Raw genomic sequence first — 20,315 nt, 5'->3', positions numbered from 1 at the left:
CCCACACTTCATCCCACCGCACGCGACCTGCCGATTGGTTTAAATGTGGTGTACCCATGTGCACGGCCGTGTGGACAGAGGTTGAGATTTAAGAAACCGGCGCCATCGTTTCTACTGCCCCAGCGGTAGATGGAATTGAACCGGCGACAGCGTCAGGATTTATGTGCTCACCATTACACCGTGGCAACATCTCGCACGTAGGCCTACTTGCTGTACTGCCCTCCGAGCACCTCGATGCACGTTGACCGCATCTGTGTATTGTCCACCAACCCAAGCTCCAAACGGTTAGATTAAGAGGTGGCTTACTACTGGTCCCACAGTGGTTACGCAGGTTATTGAAACGTGTGCCTTGTGTTTGTCTCTCGCAGATATAAAGCACGTATTGTCCCTCTCGAGCGGAGGCATTTTCATGTTCCAGACAACTTTATTATAATAAAAAAATAGATATACATTTTGGCACGGGACTGCCTTTCACCCTGCTATAAACACAGCACAGACGGCGCTCCATATACAAACAACGTTCTCACAGGCTTCAAAATCACTTGCACGTCAACTCCCGTCATCGTGTTTTTGCTGAATAATCACAATTTTTATTGTATTTTTTTTTTTACATTTTAACAAACAGGCGTCTACGATTTATGCTAAGCAAAGTCACAACAGCAAACATCCTGAAACGCGAAACTTACAAATGCTTTAGAAAATATTCACACTTGAATAATAATAATAATAACAATGTCATCAGTGTCGCTTGGTTGCTGCTTTATATATCCTCCAGCCGTGACCGCGTTACATGGGGATGATGTCGTTTCTTCTGCACAGGTTTTCAATGGTCGTGACGTCGAGATGCGGGTGAAATCTGAAGAGGCAATGATACACGCACCGGGTCAGCAAAGTGCCTCTCAATCAAATACTTTCGTCGGGGAGGGGATGGTTTGGTGGTGCGGTAGCAGGCTGCGGCGTGGACACCGTGCAGGATAAATTTGGGACGTGCGCGGGAAACGTCGGCGTGCGACATTGCGGGAACAGAACGCGCCCGGAGACAGCATCGTGCAAACGCATCACAAAGCACGACTTGAAACAAATACACTGCGAGCACAGAACGCGCTGATACGCAGCATGAAACAAACGCAATGCTAACAGTGTTAACTAGAGAGACTTGGCCACGTGATCTCTCTGTGTCATGTGGCCAGGGTAAACCTGGGTATATAAGAGGGGGCGCGGGGACCAGCGGTGTTAAGAACCACTGGGTTAGAAATTATGTTGAAAAGTAAAAAATAAGCATTATCTGCACGCTCAAGTCGGCTCGTGTGCACGTGCTGGCCGGACTGATATGCCGCAGCACCGTGAGAGGTGTTAAAGACATTCGGGGCCGCCTTCATTCAGCAGTGGGCTTGACCATGACTGATGATGCAGGCGAAAATACAAGGTGACCGTTTGTGCATTCCAGCTTGAAGAGTTTCTCCCGCCACGTTCAGACTTCCAGAGGGGCTGCTTTGTAAAAAACAGAAGTCTTTGGGGTTTCTGCGCTGAATTCTAAGAATCCCAATTATGCCAGCATGGCTTCGGGACATCGTGACAATCTGGGTTGGCAACTCGATCGTGGATTATTACCCCTGCGCTCGTATTCTCGCACTAGTGCAGCACGCGCACTCTCTGCGCTAGCGCGCTGCAGGTGTGGCCCTGGATACCTTGTTCTGAAACAGCCAGATCACGTGACGGGGCCGCCGCCGCTGCTGCCGCCACTACTGCTGCTGCTGCTGCATTGGCAGTGGTGGTGCACAATGCACACGTAGCCAAAAAACTCTGCACAGTCGTCAATAACACCGCGGCCTTAAAATGACAAAGTGTATAATAGGCGGCGTTCAGGACAATGCCCCTTCTTCGTAGCACATAGATAGGCCAGGGTTGTTAAGAGATGGGATTTGATGAAGTGCTCATGTCCTTCATCTGTATGTCCACTCTGCCTCTCTGGCCCTCCCTGTGTGCTGCGAAGAAGCGCCATTGCCTAAAACGTCGCCTATTAAACACTTGTTAAATCTGCAATGTTATCGCCGAAGGATGGTTTCTCCCCTTTTTTTAAATGAAGCACTTCACAAAGAGAATTGTAGGTGTCTGGCTGATTGAGCGAGTGCTGTCAGTGAACACCTATTACGGTTGGGCTCTCTCGGGTGGGCAGGTCGTTGGTGATAGCAATAGCGCCAGCATTTAGGCCGAGTTGACCTAGGAGAAGCCCAGGCCAGATTCGCCAACCAGTTTTAGTTAAACCCCCGATTGCTGGGCTAACAGAGCTTGGTGACCAGCCATGTTGCTCTTAAATTCCGCTGCTTAATAATAAAGGGCGATCCATTCATAGTTACCCCACTGATTAATACTGATGCTCTTAACTTTCTTCTGAGCAGCGAATTGGGTATTGTCAAAGCGATGGCTTCGCATCGTAGAGTGGAGAGTTTTAACATTTTTTTTTATGCGCCTATTCGGATTCATCAGAGAAGACGCAGAGACTCTGAAATGAATAAATGTTTTCTCCCTACGCAACTTCCTTCCTATTATTCTAGGGAGGTTTCTTGTTCATGTTTTTGTTTGTTGCGGTTGCACCCGAGTCAAAGAGCCGCATGGCTCACAGGGTTATACCTAAGAAATGAAACTGAAATGGAGCCCCTGGTACAACGAAGAAAATACCAACCGCAAAACCGACAGTCCACAGCACGGTGCCGATGTATATTGCAATGCCGCAGCAGGTCATGTAACCCAATGCTAAGGCAGAGGGCACGATGTCGGGAAATACCTGCACTGAACTTTGTTACCGTAAAAGCGTTGCCCAATACACCCGTCCGCTAATCTCCGCGTTTGATTTGCGCCACAGGCCCACACATCTGGTGACGTTTTCGAGTTCTCATGAAAATTTGCCGGGCGCATGGCAGAGGGCGTGCGTGGCAATGCGTGCCCTAATTCGTGGGACATTTGGGGAAGTGAGCATGGCAAACCTGAACGTCTTCCAACTTTAGCGAGCGCCGATTGAAGCCAACGTTACATTACACCTGGCCACCTTCGTCTCCCCATTTGCTGTCGTTCATCGATTGCTGTCGCTCATAGACCACCAGGTAATCATTTAAGGCAGCGCTGACCCAGGGAAAACTCAAAACATGTTCAGATTCCAGTGGAGTGGGTGAACCGCTCCATATCATCACCCCACCCCCCCCTTGTCACGCACAAGGTACAGACAAAGATCCCCCGTGTAGCCTACACAGGCCGTTGGGGAAAATGCTGGTAGTGAGCACCTGTGAAGGCCACACGAGGGAGTGGTGTGACTACCAGCACGCCCGGCCATCTTTGTCTTTACCGTGCTGAAGTTTACACACCGTACCAGCTACTCACTTCAGGCTGGATTGACCTATCGGAGACCCAGGATCGGTTCAAGTAATTACCAAGATTGTTGACGGTGGTCAGAAATCGAACCCAGGTTACCGGGTTTGTAACGCACTATGCCAAAAATCCCCCTCGTAGCTTACAGAGGCTGGTTGGGCAAGTGCTGTTAGCAAGCACCGATGTAAGGCCATACACACACTCATGAGTGCACACACAAAAGCAGAACTCACTTTCTGAAGATGGCATGGAGAGGTTTTGAGTCATTGCTGGCTTCTAATTCACCGTCTCGTTCTGAAATAGACAAATATACATTGGTCACTGTCAATGTTAAACATTCTGTTGTGCTTACCATAACTTGCGCACAAAGACAAAGATCCCCCCGTATAGCCTTAACAGACTGTTGGGACAAGTGCTGCTAGCGAGCAGCACCTATGTAGGCCTGCACGGTACACGATGGGGTGGGGTGGCCAGCCTCACACCCGGACGCCCATGTCTCCCAAGTCGCGATGTTTACACACCGCACCAGATACTCATTTGAGGCCGAGTCGACCTAGGGGAGTCCAAGGACCGTTTCAGATAATCGTCACCGGTGTTGGGCGTGAGCAGGAATCGAACTCGGGTGGCCGGGTTTCGTAGCGCAGTGCGCTAACCGCCAGACTACCGCTCCCCACTTGCACATAGACACACACACACCCACGCAGACAAATATCCCCCTCTATATTATAAGACTGTAGGCGCAAGTGCTGTTAGCTGGCCACCTTTGTCTCCCCTGTGCCGACGATGACCACACTGCACCAGTGTAATGCCTATGGGCAGTGCACACCTGGGTCATGTACATTTTTCCACGGGGTGATGCATCATGAGCAGGGATCGAACCAGGGCGAACAGGGATCATAGCACGTGGTACCAACCAACTTGTCAATTCTCCAGATACACCTACACACAATGGAATCATCGTTGTCTGGAGAAAGCCATTGTGATCGCGTGTCACAATCCAAACTCCGTAATTACCCATGTGCAAATTGCAAAAACACACCACCTGTCATTATGTGTATAGAGTAACACAGAACCGTATTGCGAAAGAGATAATTGATCTGAATGAACTCTCGGCGGGTTTAGAGAAATGAATCTAAAAAGAACGAATGGCTCTTGTAGAGACACATCTCTCGGTGCTCCGCTGCCCCAACGAGACTTTACAGCTTTGATGAAGAGAGAACAAAAATAAATATATATAATTTAAGGCGACTTTCAGGTGTGTCGTCGCTGTGCTCTCGTGAAATGTCACCTTGACACTCCGCCCGAATGTTTCAAAACAACGTTAATGGATTGACGGCACATGGGCGCTGCGGTGGGGAGCGCTTGACTGTCCTGGTATTTTATGAAGGAACATAACCCGGACCTGTGTTCGACGGCCGGGACATTGCCTCGGTGCAATATCCGAGAACCGTTTGGGCGTATTTTGGTGGCGTGCTCTCTTCCTATAACGAAGGAGCAGTCCGCGCACTGCGCTACGAACCTGGCACTCCGAGGTTGACTCCTGTTCCACAGCTAACGTCAATCGCGTGCGATGTGCAAGTCTGTCCTGCCCCTCCGCCCCACCCCTTCCATCAAACCCCAATGACCAGCATGGTGAAGCATGGTCAAACAAGCTCCATTACTGGCACTGGGTTGGAAGGAATGGATCTAGCAGTGGATTTACGAAGGGATGTACGTTAATTTTTTTTGTGATGATCATTATTAGAGTATTATTAATATATAAATTACGGAAATTATATCATCCGTTTCATGGCCGATATGTGCATACTTACAAGTCGACACTGTGAGCTTCTCAAAGCAGTCGCGTCTAACATTTTGCAATTTAAGTCGTGACCAATTTTAAAAATTGCCGTTTGAGTTGCACCGTGCGTGCGGCTAATAAGTCTACCGTCGCAAATTACGTCGCCGTTTTTTAAACGCCCCTTTTAGAGAGCGCAGCGTAATATTGCTATTCCCCGATCGTAAATAGAGGTGGCTCAGTGGCGAGTGTGCACTGGCAACTGGGCTATTTAGCTGCGCAAAGATCCGCCGCTTAGCCGTGGCGAGCAGAGCAAACTCTGCCGGGCGAAATGTTTTTCAGCATCATTTAAGGTGCAGCGCTGCAATTGCTTGCTCATGTCGCTGCTCGCGAAAGGCAAGAGGGTGCTTTGGCCTAATCTTCTACTCTGGCCAGACATTTCGGACGAGGTGGGAGTAACCCCCCCCCCGATTTACCCCACCACGCGCGATGTGCCCCACCGACTCTGGTGTGGCTGGTCACACTTCTGGTTGGGCACAGCTGGGAGAGGACTGAAGAAGCCTCCATCAATTAATATGCTTAAGCCCCTTCAGCCCCTTTAGCCCCTTTAGCCCCGTATCTACTTAGGCATGGAGCAAAACGCAGAGGGGCTATAGTTATGTACGTATGTATGTACATATGCACGTACAAATGTACGTACGTATATATGTACATATGAATGTACGTTAGCATGCACGTTTCTATATACGTTTGTACGTAAATGCATACCTATATACATATCTACGTACGTAAGTACATACACATATATGCACATATGTACGAACGTAAGTACATATGTATGTACGTATGTACGTACGTATGTACGTATGTACGTACGTATGTATGTACGTATGTATGTACGTATGTACGTATGTATGTACGTGTGTATGTACGTATGTATGTACGTATGTACGTATGTATGTACGTATGTACGTATGTATGTACGTATGTATGTACGTGTGTATGTACGTATGTATGTACGTATGTACGTATGTATGTACGTGTGTATGTAGTATGTATGTACGTGTGCATGTACGTATGTTTACACATGTTTCGCACTGTGGTGTGGCCAGTGCCATCCGTGCCGAGCCGTGTTCGCCTAACCCCCCCCCCCCACCCCCCCCCACAGAGTTGACGTCGGCCGCAATGCACCACCCGTTCGCCGTTTGGGCCGAGCCAAGCTAGAGGAGTCCCAGGCCACATTCCACATTGACAATGCCACTTGCTTGCCAAATGCGTGCCAGTGACGACATTCCGGCGAATGGGTTCACAGTGATTTTTTTTTCCAGTTCACTTGACTTCCGCCCATCACATTGATTCACGCGTAGCATAATAACATACGATGAACAATAACAAAACAAGCTGTTAATAGAATATGCAATGCAATGTGAATTAGGAATCGATTACATTTTGTCCGGTTTGTACCATCTCGTTGTTAAAGTTTTTTTTTTTTAAATGTATTCTTTGTACAGCTTCATGTACAATGAGCTTGTGACTTGTCCATACCATTTGCATGTTAATCTTGAATTGTGATGTTTACCAACAATACACTGAATTGATCAATTGTATCAATTGTCAGATCTGATAAGGGCAAGGACCAGGTTCAGATATGAATGAAGAAACAGCCGCCAATTGCCACGATGACATCACCACAGTTCTAGTGCCAGGCGACGTGCACTTGGAGTACTTTTTACTTCACTTTGCCTCCAAGTACAGTTACACATGTACATACACACTATATATAGTCATATATATTATCAAGATATTTAGATGTTAAATATATTATCACTCCTGTTGGCTTCTGGGAGTGTAAGATCGGCTATTATTATTACTACCACTACAGGTTTCGGAGTGAAGAAACTAGGCCTTGTCGACTGAAGGACACTTGGAGGAGTGTCAGTGTGCACACTGGGAGTTGACATTGCCCAAGCCCCAACATGGTTTTGTTTTCCTGAAGTTGGTCAAGCTCATTGGTCTGGATATCATCTAAAACAGGCACGAAGCTAGACTTATAGCTGCAGAGACAAGTGCTGTCAGTGAACACATATTATGGCTAGAACTGTGCAAGGGGGTTGTTGTGGCCAGGACCATATCAAGTCACCTTTGTCTTGCCATTGCTGATATTCCCACACCATAATAGGTACTCATTTAGTGCCAAATCAATCTCGGAGAGGTCCAGCACAGTTTCAGATTACAGCTGCCACCGTTGCAATCCATGATAAGGAATCGAACTCAGGGCAGTGGTATGACAGCAATGTGCTGTAATCACTGCACCACTGCCTCGCAGGAACACGAACTAGCAAACCAACACATGGTGCAGCATGCACCGATGAACTACAGACAAGGGCTGGCGTTTCCAGCACCATGCTTGTACACGCACGTACACACACGTACACACACGTACACACACGTACACACACGTACAACACGCGTACACACGCGTACAGCGCACTGCCAACATCGCCGTCTCACGACGAGTCACTCACCCGCTGCTCTTCCGCATCGCAGGTCTAGCGAGCGGCCGAGAGGGTCGGCAGGAAGGCAGCACGTCTCAAACGCTGCTCGCTGCTGTTGCTGCTGCTGTTGCTGAATCCTGATGCTGGTGCCCCACGGTGCGAGCCGTGCCGGCCCCACGGGACAGGTGAGCTGCAGCGGCCGTGCGGCCAGGAAGGCCGGGTGGTGGTGATGGTGGTGATGGTGGTGGAGCGAGCCGTGGTGAAGCTGCGCCGCCGCCGCCGCCGCCGCCGCTCCGGAGCCGCCGCCGCCGCCGCCGCCGCAACGCAGCGGCCTCGGGGAATCTGGCGCCGTGGCCGTTTCGGCCAGCGACCAGATCTTGGCCTTGCAGGGCGGGTGCGGCGTGCGCTGCCGCCGGCGCCTCTCGTCCTCCGCCTCGGCGTCGACCTCCGCCGCCGCGACCGCGGCGGCCTCGGCGCGGCCGCCCTCGCGTGTCACGGGCGACGGGGGGGCCGGCGGGGACGCCGACGGTGCGCCGCGCTCGGCCTCCCCGGGCGGGCCCCTCCTCCGCGACGGTTGGGGCGACCCCGCGGCCGTCGCGGCCACGGCGGCGTCTTCTGGCCCGCCCGGGTGCCGCTCGCCGGACGACCGTGCTCGGTCGCCGCCGTCGCACCCCGCGTCCTCCGCCTCGCTCGCGTCCAGCTCAAAGTCCACCTCGTCGTCGTCGTCGTCGTCGTCGTCGTCGTCGTCGTCCTCGTCGTCGCCCCGCCCTCTGCCCCTCTCCGGGGTGCCGGCCCACGGGGAGCCGGCGTCTCCCCGCTGGCGCGCGGCGGCCCCCGTCGCCGCCGCCGCGGCGTCGCCCGACCGGCTCGCGGGCCGGCTGTCCCGGTCGCCGGGGGCCGGGGGGGCGCCGCCGTCGTCGTCGCGGCCCCAGGGCTCCCCCTCCTCGTGGTCGCCGCTCTCCGGGCCCCGGCTCTCCTTCTTGAGGCGGCGGCGCGCGTTTGCGAACCACGTGGAGACCTGCGGCAGCGGCGGCACGGGCGGCGCGGTTAGAGCGGTTAGAGCCGCTAGAGCGGTTAGAGCCGCTAGAGCGGTTAGAGCCGCTAGAGCGGTGCGCTCAGAGGGGGTCGTCAGAATTCAACAACTCGCCGCGGTGTGTGGCACCGCACGTGTAAACGTCCACAGCCTTGTTCAGACCACCGGCTCAGCCACCGGGTCAATAGAACTGAACGTGCGGCCGGTTTGTCGTCGAGACCGCCAACTCAAAGTGTCGGCGAAGGCCATCGAGATACTCGCTGCACTTGAGAAGCCGGTTTAAGCAGGGGTGGTGGCCCACTCAGGAGATTTGAACCCAGGATCTCAGCCGTGCTGACTCAGCACTTTGACCTTTGAGCCACCCAAGCCATCAGACCTTCGACTGCAAATTCGTCTAAATGGTTTCATAACCAGTAAATGGTGGGTGTGCGAGCACGCCAGCCTGTGGAGTCCTATGAAACCGTGTAACATTAAGAAACGTGCACTGCAATTGACTCTTGTAATTCATTAGCGTTCCACAGCTGCGTTCAGATCGTGTGCAACTGTTACACTTAACTTGGGGCTGTTGCACAATGGACGGAAACGCAACCGAGCTGACGGGCGAGAGAGAGAGAGGGACACGCGTTTCATCTCGGCTTAACTGCACCCATATCTAAAATTATAGGGGCATCATGAAAACAAATGTTCTCGTGGAAACTAAATATTAACCTTCAGAGGAAACGGTTACATGGTTGTCACACTTCCAAGTGAATTGTTTCGTCTAGCCCTTTAGAGTTATCCCACCATGATTGTCTGAACACAATGTATAATTTACAAATTAAATGAAACGCAGTCATTCTCAAGCCACCAACGGCCGAAGGACTCCCCACTTCATCTCGATCGTGGTTTTTGTTCGTTCTTCTACTCATCATACTTCACCACGCCGGGCGATACATGCTGGAGAAGGGAGACGGAGCCCAGGACTGAACCCGGTGTCACTCGTCGCTGGCGCTCACCTTGACAAGGAATCAAACTTATGTCACCAGCTTCGTAGTGACACAGTGTCTCCCCATCCAAATGGGCAATCGGACGGCGGCTCACTACCGCTGTCGACCCTGAGCCAGTTGTGGAAAATTCCACATTGCTGTGGTTGGGTTTGAGTCGTCGAGTCAGCTCACCCGCATGCTTATTGGAGGTACCAGTCTTTCCATGGGACAGCCACCAACAATGCCCTCCCACAAATGAGCATATATTTTAATGACCCTGTAGAAATGATGAGTAGAGTGCCCCGAAGTTTACAACTTGAATTCAGTCCTTCAATCGTCAGTTGAGTGTACACCACGGACTATAATCTGTAATTAACTGCAAGAGGTAATTTGCGTAAAAAATGTAAAAGCCACGTCGTTTTCCTTGCGCACAATTTCACAATGTGGCCTCTTTCAGATTGTGCACGTATATATGCGCACCGTGTGAAATAGTGTTGCCCGAAATTGCTTTCAAAAACGAAAACCCAGAATAATAGCCGAACGTTTTACGTTCAAGAAAACTTTTCCAAAGGAATCATGTCGCCTGAAATGTCCTTAAGTCACATTGCAGGATGGGTTTTTACTGATATGTGGTGGTTACACACATCCATTATTATTCACTCGGAGAATGCGATATAATTACAGTGTGACTGACATTTTGTTGCTCTAGGTATATTATTTAACCTTCATTATACACTAATATATATAATACCTCAGCAACGCAATGCATGCAGTCTCACTCATACATACCAGCACATCATACAGAGCACAACTTAATCACTCCATGTCCATTGTACTTTATACAAATATTACCCATTTACTCTCATCCATGATTAGGAATCGAACACTTGCTAGCAAGTGTCTATTAAGGCCACAAACCAATCAAACACAATATATACAAATAACAAACAAGGTATCCTTACGTGTGTAATTTGGCGCGTGTAATTTGACACACATGGCATCACGGCGCTTGCACCAGGCTAGGTACACTTTGAGGTGATGTGAAGCATCAAAGGTTTGCTGGCAGGAGGACACGAGACAGACCCAGGTGCCATGGGTTGACTGACTGAGATGAGTGGCAGATGCACCACCTGTGCTTCCCACTGCGCCAAATTTCTTGCGTTTTAGCCGCCCGGTGCTCCGCTCGTTGTTGCGAGCTGCTCTCCATTGTTGCCGGAGGAAAACTGCCTCCAACTGTTCGGCAGCATCCCTTCACAAGCCCCCTTCACAGCTGACGGAAAATAGTTTGAGGTTCGAGCTCAGCAGGCTGCCCTGGTTAATACTGCCGGTGTATTAACCATTGGTGCCATGTGTGCCGGCGTCAATATCCAAATTTGAAAATTACTCCCGAATTTACTTTGATTAAAACACCACACAGCAACATTGACCGCGTCTGTAAAACCACTGCGATCTGTGAAAGAAAGCGGCCTTTTGCAATCGCCTCAAGCTATAAGAACAACAAGTACTCGTCAAGAAGATGAAAAGCATGGCTTCTGCAGTCCGTGCAGACAAACACAAACACCAAGATCCAACCCCCCCCCGGTATAGCTTGAACAGACTGTCGGGGCACGGCACACACGGGGGTAGAGGTAGCCAGCACCGAGGCCCAGCCCTTGAAAAGACTTTTGGGGCAAGTGCTGTTCGTGAGCACACCACACCCCTGCCCGCCTTTGTCTCCCCACTGGCGATATTAACCTAGGGGAGGCCCAGGCCCAGTGCAGATAATCCATCACTGCCGTCGGCAGCGAGTGTAAAACCGATCTTGGGTCACCGGGTGACCCAAGGCGCGCTAACCGGCCGCTCCGCCGTGCACGCGCTCTCTCAGCACCACCACCACCACCACCACCCACCAACCTGGGTGAGCGTCATGCGCGTGATGATGGCCAGCATGATCTTCTCCCCCTTGCTGGGGTAGGGGTTCTTGCGGTGCTCGTTGAGCCAGGCCTTGAGGGTGCTCGTGCTCTCGCGCGTCGCGCTCTTGGGCCGCGACGGGTCTCCGATGCCGTAGGGGGCGTAGGGGGAGGCGGCCGCGTAGCCCCCGTAGAGGCTCACGCCGGGCGGCACGCAGGCCAGCATGGCGCCGTGCGGCTCCTTGAGCTCGTACGGCGAGCCCTGGACACACAACACAGGCGCTGTGAACACCAAGAGAGCGACAGGCGGACACGGGGGTGAACGGCCCTTACGCGGCAAAAAACGGCAGGGAAGGGGGCGACGCTGGCGGGGGGTGAGGGGGGGGGGGGCGTGGGGGGGGTTAGCGGGGCAGCCAACCCGACTCTGGCCCCAACATGAACTGGCCAACCGGGCAATGTATGTTGAACTTCTTTTGCACCATACGTACCCAACAACGGCGTTAACGCTCACAAACCGGCAAACCGGACAATATGTGTGTATGTTGAACTTCTTTCGGACCGTACATGCCCAACAACTGCTTGAACACTAACACTATCAATATAATAAAAAACAAAATTCGGAATCAAAACATTTATATTTGGGAATATTTATTCATACTAAAGGAATCCGATGAGCTGAAAAGTTATTTTTCACAGATGTCCAGTAACAAACTAACAAACTGACCGAGCAGACACGAGTCCTAACCCTAACAAACTAGTGGTCTGTTTAATATTCATCGTGCTTACATTGTATTGTTGTTGTGTTTACACTTGCATAGGGTACATGTAGGGTGCGTAGGTGCTGTGTTTGTTAAATGGGTCACATCTGTTTAGATGCAGTGCTAGTAAATGGGCTTTCAATCGTGAGCATAAAAGCCGACGGACTAGCCAGTCAACTCAGCCAAATCATCATAATCACCCTCCACAAGTATCACAAAGAGCACCCCATTGTAAGAAGTAAAAGGTGGTTGCCATGCTAACGATAGACTTATCCATTCCATAATAATAATGTAAAGCCCAGTGAATCCACTGCTGGATGAATTACTTTCCAAGCCACGCTTGTCAAGGGGGTCGTTTGACCATACATCACCACGTAGGTTACTGTGAGTTGGTGAAGGGCATGGGGGGGGGGGGGGGTGACCTGGTAGCGGTTCAAGCGTCACTCGCAACGGATGTTAACCAAACTCAAGCCGCCAGCGTCAAAATGCAGTGCACAATTCACGAACAACGATGGAGTGGCAGCCAAGGATCTAAACGCGTTCGAGAGAAAGGACGCCAACCGTGGAGATGGAGCTGTGAGCTCCATCTCCACGTGCGTGAGCGGCTCGGCAGGGTTTTACACCACAGGATCGGGAGAGGCGGTAACAGCAGCTTGGGGAGGAGGCCTTTGCCCAGCAGTGGATTGATCACGGCAGATGGGATGATATATGTATATATTTTTTAAAGTGATTCATTACCTTTCCTATACCTTGCTTTCCTATCGTGTTTTTGTATTGCTTGTTGTTGTTGTTGTAACGTTCTGGACCCGCTCCCACTGGGCATCTGTGAAAAAAAGAGCTTCATAGCTCATCGGGTTTCTCCAGCGTAAATAAATATTCTGATTCTGTTAAGCCACTGCCTACCACCACGCCCGACTACAGCGGAGTGGATTCTCATCCACCGCCTCTGCGCCATCGACAGCCACTCCCGCGCAACGCCCCGGCGGAGAGGCCATAGGTAACGACGAGTTTGAGAAGCGTGGTTTATTTTACAAGGGTACATCTTGTCTCGGCAGAAAAAACAATGTTTTTACAAGCAGCCTCGTGTTTATACTTTTTAAGAAAATACGAGCCAGAACAACTGTGTCAATCATGCCAATAACCGTAAACTGTTACAGCCAGGTCAAGACAGGTTGGTACAATATTTAACACCGGCGGAAATTAAGCGATTGGCGTCGCATCCTTTCCCCCGGAGCAGAAGGCACGATAGACACACGCAGATCGTATTGTTACTCATTCTGTTTAGCAAATTAACAACTGTTTAGAGTTTAACATTGTATGTTGAACATGTACGTATGTTTAACTTCTTGGACACCGTACGTAGCCAACTGTGCTAATCAGAGGTGCGATAATGGTACCAATGCTGCTGATGATGGTGGTGCTGATGGTAGCGATGATGATGGTAGTGATGATGGTGAGGATGGTGCTGGTAGTGATGATGGTAGTGATGATGGTGAGGATGGTGCTGGTAGTGATGATGGTAGTGATGGTGATGATGGTGATGATTGACTTTGACTTGCACCCCCCATCTGAGTTTTTTTCCACGCACCCCTCCTTAAAAATGTTCACGCTCGAGTGTTGCAGAGAATTAGTAGCACTCTTTTTAAGTATAGCGATGATGACCCCCCCCCACCATAGAAACGTCGAATTTCCCACCACTGACTTCAAGGCCACCGATAGGACCGACATGAGTTGTGCCCCACGCTCGTTTCGAGCTGGGAGACACACGTTCATGTTTGGAGCCGACAGATCGCAGGTTGCGCAAGCCCAAGCCAAATACGGAGGTTCCGAGACGCAACGAGGTGAAGAAACACGTCAAGGTGATAGGTGTCCAGGCCGCGCGTGGCATCAAGGGGGCCGCGGTGGCTAGGAGATGTTAACTACCTCGCCTGGTATACAGGAGGGCGTGGGTTCGATCCCGACCCTGACGCCTGCTGCTGTATATATGGAGTGTGCGTGTCTCTCTCTCATCATCATCACGGTGGCTAGGAGATGTTAACTACCTCGCCTGGTATACAGGAGGGCGTGGGTTCGATCCCGACCCTGACGCCTGTTGTATATATGGAGTGTGCGTGTCTCTCATCATCACGGTGGCTAGGAGATGTTAACTACCTCGCCTGGTATACAGGAGGGCGTGGGTTCGATCCCAACCCTGACGCCTGCTGCTGTATATATGGAGTGTGCGTGTTCTCTCTCACTCTGTGGTCGCGTGGATTTTTCTCCTGGTCTTTCCATTCACATTTAGATTCAACGTGCGTTCAGAGTATTTGGCTGCTATAAATGTGCACGTGATAGGTGACTTAATTGGGCTATCATTTGTGATAGCCAGGTCACGTCTCATAGAGAGCTATATAGTGAGCTCAGTGGGCCTTACATGGTAACATTTTTTTTGTTTAGTTCAAGTCATGAAACCGAACTTGCAATACCTGGTTTACCCCAGCAGAGTGCACATACAGACAATGGGACCTCGCTCTATAATTAAATCACAACGACGATGTCACCCTCCGTCTTAACGTTGCTTCACACTCTCGCAACGAGGGTCTCGAACGAGGCTTCGCTTCTGGCAGGGCTGAGCTCCAGAAAATATTTACTCCGTTGGAGTCTCGGTGCTGGTCTCCTCCACCTCACCAACTCGCATCGACCGGCGTGGTGAAGTATAGTCAAACGACCGACTCGGTGTGGGAAGCCCCTCATTCAGTAGTGGAATGACAAAGGCCTGGAAATTCTCGTTGTTATTATGAGGATTATTAAAACGTAACGACACATTTCAGATTTTGATGTCCTTCGAACAGTGATCAATCAAAACAAGTAAAACAATTCAAAGCAGAATGTTAAATGTAAGTTGATAGCAAGTAGCCTAGCGTAACGTATTCAGCTTATCCCGCCGAACATTTATTAAACCAAATTTAGAGCTCCAGCAAAGAGTAGCTGGGATAAGAGAGACATGGGGCCTGTGGTTACGGAGATCATAATTGCTGTCATTATAGTATTGTTATTAATACGATTTTGCAATACGGGATCCAACGATTACAAGACTACACACAGTGGCCTACTCTTGCAAATGAAGTCACAGGGTCTTAAGATATCCAAGCGAGTAATAGCCTGCTGGTTTAAAACGACGTCATGGAGCGTGATTGAGACTCGGGAACACAATGGCCTACATTTCAGTATTGCCCTACGGCATTTCACAAGGACGTGGACTGTCTCCAGGTGGCACACTGCAGCGGGTATCGAACCCTTAACGTGTGCGACTAAGTGACTCGCGTTGTCATCGTGAGGCTGCGCTCACGTCCGTTGGCACCCCTAAGGGTGGCAAATTCCACGTTTCTTTGGGCGAGGGCCAGTGCATCCATTGGATTGCCACTGGTTGTCTTCCCACGAAGTTGTACTCGTTTTATTGACCGCCCCACCCCCACACCTCCCCAGGGATGATGGTTGCAGTCGACTCCCAACCTGGACTTGTGCTCGAAACCTTTTAATGACTCGTACGGTACTTATCATCAGCCGTGTTCAATCCACTGCTGGTTGAAGGCCTATCCATGTCGTTGTACTTGTAATAGACCCGTCGCGTGCAGTAGTTGTACTCCGAGCAGAATGTCGCACGGAATGCATGGAATATTTTCCGAGGTTGTTCCAACCCCCCCCCTCCCACCAAACGCAAACCCGGTTGCTCCCCATCGAGACAATAGTGTCTACGGTATAACGCAAGGTGCGGAAATATTTTACTGGGCTCAGCCTGCAGGGCAGCTCCGGCCGAAATTAAGCCTCTGGCTTAACTAAAGCCAGGGCTTTGATGACAGCGATGATGACGACGATGCGATTTGACTTCGGCGGTCGGGTGTCGATTGTGCGACAGCTTCGGGATCTAGCAGCAGGAAAGGAAGCGGTGGGCGATGTGTGATGGCGTCAACCGGCATTGGCCATGATGAACCAGAATTACTGTAATCTCCGGTTGCTATCTCTTGAAATGTATGCGAATGCATATGCGGTGTAATGCCGTACCGACCGCCATGTCCATGCAGTTTGAACATTGCATCAAGTCCCATGGCACCTCCGATTAGCACGGTTGGCTACGTGCGGTGCGAAAGAAGTTCAACATACACACGTACAGGCACTGACATATCAACAATATGGTTAAATACATGCAAGTATTTAGCCATATTTAATTTAAAACGTGTCATTATCCATTCAACAGATTTACACTTGGACGTGTGATTTGCACATACCATACGCTCGAGAGAGAGAGAGATTACCCATTCATTGCAGGTGTGTAGCGATCTATAGGTAAAAGGACCAATTTTGTAACATGACGTGCTTTTTCACATCGACCACACGGAAGACTGCCGCGGTTGAGAGAGCGGTAGCTTCAGTGATTAGCGCATTACGCGATATAAACCCGGCCACCCAGACTTCGACGCCGGGCCACGGCTGGCGTCAGTGGCAATATCTGCACCGGTCAACGAATGCACAATTAAGTAGAGAACTAAATACATCGGTACTGTCCTCAAATGGACGTGTTCAATTGAATGGGTGCACAAGAAGTACACAACACAGGCATATATTGTTTATACCGTCTCGTGATTGTTATATTTAGTTATATTTTGTTATATTTAGTCATACACACATGGATACGCAATCTTCCCGCAGCTATGTTCTTCAATTTGGGACGTGGAAATATGCATGTGCACGTACACACCTGCAACTCAGGCCTACAGTTATTTGGAACACGTGGTTGTGCTTAGACACCCACACAAACACGATGCGCACTGCACTGCCAACCAGGCGGCCTGAGCTCGAACCCTAGACACGGCTAACATCAGTGGCGATTGACATCTGAACCGCTTTAAAGAAGGGCTTCAAAGATCCGACGTGGCGTGGCGAAGCATCCATCCAGCAGTGGATTGAACAAAGGGCCGTGCACGATCGCATTCATTATTAATACGCGCGCGCACAATCCGCGACTCAATGGGTGCTATCAATACAGCGATGTGTAATTGTATACACGTAAATAGAACCAGAGAAATACCTGCACAGGTACCTAGAGGCTGTTTGGTGCAAGTGCTATTAGCGAGCACCTGTTTATATTGCACGCATACAAAGATACACACAAAGACAAAGATCCCCCGTATAGCCGTCACAGACTGTAGGGGAAAGTGCTGTTAGCGAGCACCTATAAAGGCCGGCACGGCACACGAGGGGGTGGGTAGCCAACACTACGCCCGGCCGCCTTTGTATCCCTACAAAGATGCACTTACACTCATGTATATTTGCATACGTACACATACAGTACATGAAAAATGCATGTATACATACTGTACACACAACTGCTCATGAACCCCCTCGCTTATCCGCGCCGTTTAATTGTTCAATAAGCTCACCCTTATCAAGTATTCATGCATTAAGAGTGCCGGGTGATAATATTATTATTACCATCATGATTACAATATCCCACGACACGCGCGCACACACAGGGCCATGGCAAATCGGGTTCATGTACAGCAGCCTCTTCTTGTCGATCCACTGCTGGATGAACTCCCCCCCCCCCCCCCCCCCAATCAGCACGTCAGAGTTATTTTGTCATTCTAACAACACCGGTCAGTGAAGGAATCGCTCATTGTTCAATACACCGTCTAAGAACAACAACAGTAGCAGTAACAACAACAACAACCTCTGCTTAGACTCGAAATATCACCCCGAGAGCGAAAGAGAGGCGAGTTTGGTTTGCGAGCACTCAAGGATTGAGGTCGCCAGGAACTCCATCCCATCCCACCCCACCGTGGCCACATTTGTCCTGAACGCTGACCACACGGCTATATCGCACACGTATTCGCCTTCATTTTTTAGGGCTAAGTCCACCAAGGGGGAGAATCTCGGGGGATTATTTGGGTTTTTTTTGTACTGCACGCGCCGCTGCTGATGCGCTCTTAATAATAGCCAGAGGGATCGAATTCCATACGTTGCATGTACAGGTGCCATATATGTCCACACAAACCATATATGTCCACACAAACCATATATGTCCACACAGACCATGTGTACACACAAGCGTACTCAACCGTAACCAGTACGACCACAGTACATAACACATACTCGTGCGGCGAGCGTTAGCGCCCTAGCAATACGTGAGCCAGTTCAACCCAAAGTTCGATTCGGAGGCCACGGCTAACATCAGTGGCGAGCGATAGCTACACGACCCGTCTGTCTGTCTGTCACCATCCGTGGTGGGCTCTTCCCTCCCCCCATACCCGAGTCTTCACCAAACCCGCTCTGGACCAGCGTGGTGAAGTATGGTCAAGCAACCCCGGCGGCAGAATAACGACGGGTGGGGGAGGGGGAGGGGAGGCTTCATCCAGCAGTAGATAATGGACAGAGGCGGATGGCAATTTTAACGGAACACACACGTGTGGCGATTTAAACATCCATACAGGTGCACGCATATACGTACACATATGCACAAACACATGTAGACCACATACACATATAAACACTGCAATGTATACACTTAAAAAAACCGTATGGCTTATGTACAATCTTACTGCTGTAGATACACAAACACAAAGCGAATTAAAATATACAAAACATTACGCGCATTAGCATACCTGTGTACATGTACAGTACGTATACAGTGGATGTCATTCCACTGCTGGATGAGAGCCTCTCCACGACTTTGCGGGACCGTGGGGGACTATTTGTCCATACTTCACCACACTGGTCGGTTACAGTACTGTGTCTTAAAACACGTATTGTGCGCACACTATATATCTATACACGCCCACACACACGTGTACATCCGACTACAATTGCACGCACCCACGGAGATACGAAGGCACCCGAGGTGCCCTCCGAATTCACGGACTGTGCCCCCCCCCCCCATCGAATCGCCTGACGCACACGCCCAGGCCGTATTTGTCTCCCCAACGCCGACCGCTTACACACCGCACCGGCTATTCTCATTCAAGGAGCGGTGGTGCGCTAACCGCTGCGCCACCGCTCCTTCTCCACACAGACGCATGTGTGTGTGTGTGTATATATGCATGCATGACACCGCTGCTATTTATCAAGATGAGAGTTGACGTCTCGATGTGTTAAACGTAAGGATGAAACATTATTCTTTCCCAAACCGCAAACACGAGCGGGGCTTAACCTCACGTCGTATTGCGGCTGTAAAGCCTGCGCGAGCCACAGCGATCTCGCATTCCGCACTGCTGCGTCTGCGTGTGTGCGTGCATCATCAAGTCATTGGCTGCGTACAACGCTCAACAAACATCATCATCATCATCCTCCACCGGCCACGGTCTCAATCCACTGCTGTGTGAAGGAGGACCTCCTCCCCAAGCCGAAGCAGCAGCAGCAGCCGCCGCAAACCCTCACGATGCTGCGATGCATCCGGTCATCACTCGCCCTAACGACACGGCGAGCATGATTTACTCGCTCCGTCTCCCCGTTCGCTGGTCGGTGTTGCGACCGCCCTCTCGAACGCGTTCAATCTCCCTCGACTTGCCGAGTCGGCGTGTGGGTGCACTCATGAGGGGTCGCAACTTACCGTCCGCGGAGGTGTCATTGACATGACCGCCGCTTAATTTCGCAGTAAGATCCGTGGAAGTGTCCGAGACTCGCCACGACGTTTCCGAGTTTCTGATGACGTTTGCCACAGTGGCGCGTGATCCTTTCGTTCAAAGGGATGTCTTCACGCGGACGACTTTCATCGAGATTTAATACAGTTGACCAACACGCCATTTCATCGCTGTACAGTGAGGGAAAAAAGTATTTGATCCCCTGCTGATTTTGTACGTTTGCCCACTGACAAAGAAATGATCAGTCTATGATTTTAATGGTAGGTTTATTTGAACAGTGAGAGACAGAATAACAACAAAAACTTCCGGAAAAACGCATGTCAAAAATGTTATTAATTGATTTGCATTTTAATGAGAGAAATAAGTATTTGACCCCTCTGCAAAACGTGACTTAGTACTTGGTGGCAAAACCCTTGTTGGCA

At 50.4% G+C, this 20,315-nt stretch overlaps 1 protein-coding gene across 2 annotated transcripts in view; it reads right to left on the bottom strand.

Annotated features, from left to right (window-relative positions):
- Positions 1 to 404: 404 nt before the first annotated feature.
- The window catches only part of LOC116945760 (uncharacterized), a 35,004-nt gene continuing 15,093 nt past the window's right edge, over positions 405 to 20,315 (bottom strand). For both annotated transcript variants that reach the window (XM_076069669.1, XM_076069670.1), the window contains 4 exons: positions 11,527 to 11,784; positions 7,666 to 8,653; positions 3,597 to 3,657; positions 405 to 856 (listed from right to left, as the gene is read on the bottom strand). In XM_076069669.1, coding sequence (XP_075925784.1) covers positions 787 to 856; positions 3,597 to 3,657; positions 7,666 to 8,653; positions 11,527 to 11,784 — 1,377 coding nt within the window. In that variant the 3' untranslated portion in view covers positions 405 to 786. The remainder of the gene's footprint in view (positions 857 to 3,596; positions 3,658 to 7,665; positions 8,654 to 11,526; positions 11,785 to 20,315) is intronic.

Source organism: Petromyzon marinus, chromosome 25 (genome assembly GCF_048934315.1).
Source record: "Petromyzon marinus isolate PM22_M1 ecotype Great Lakes invasive population chromosome 25, UKy_Petmar_22M1.pri1.0, whole genome shotgun sequence".
Taxonomy (NCBI): Eukaryota; Metazoa; Chordata; class Hyperoartia; order Petromyzontiformes; family Petromyzontidae; genus Petromyzon; species Petromyzon marinus.
The sequence above is the reverse complement of the archived record's forward strand: the minus strand, read 5'-3'. Positions and strand labels throughout refer to the sequence as shown.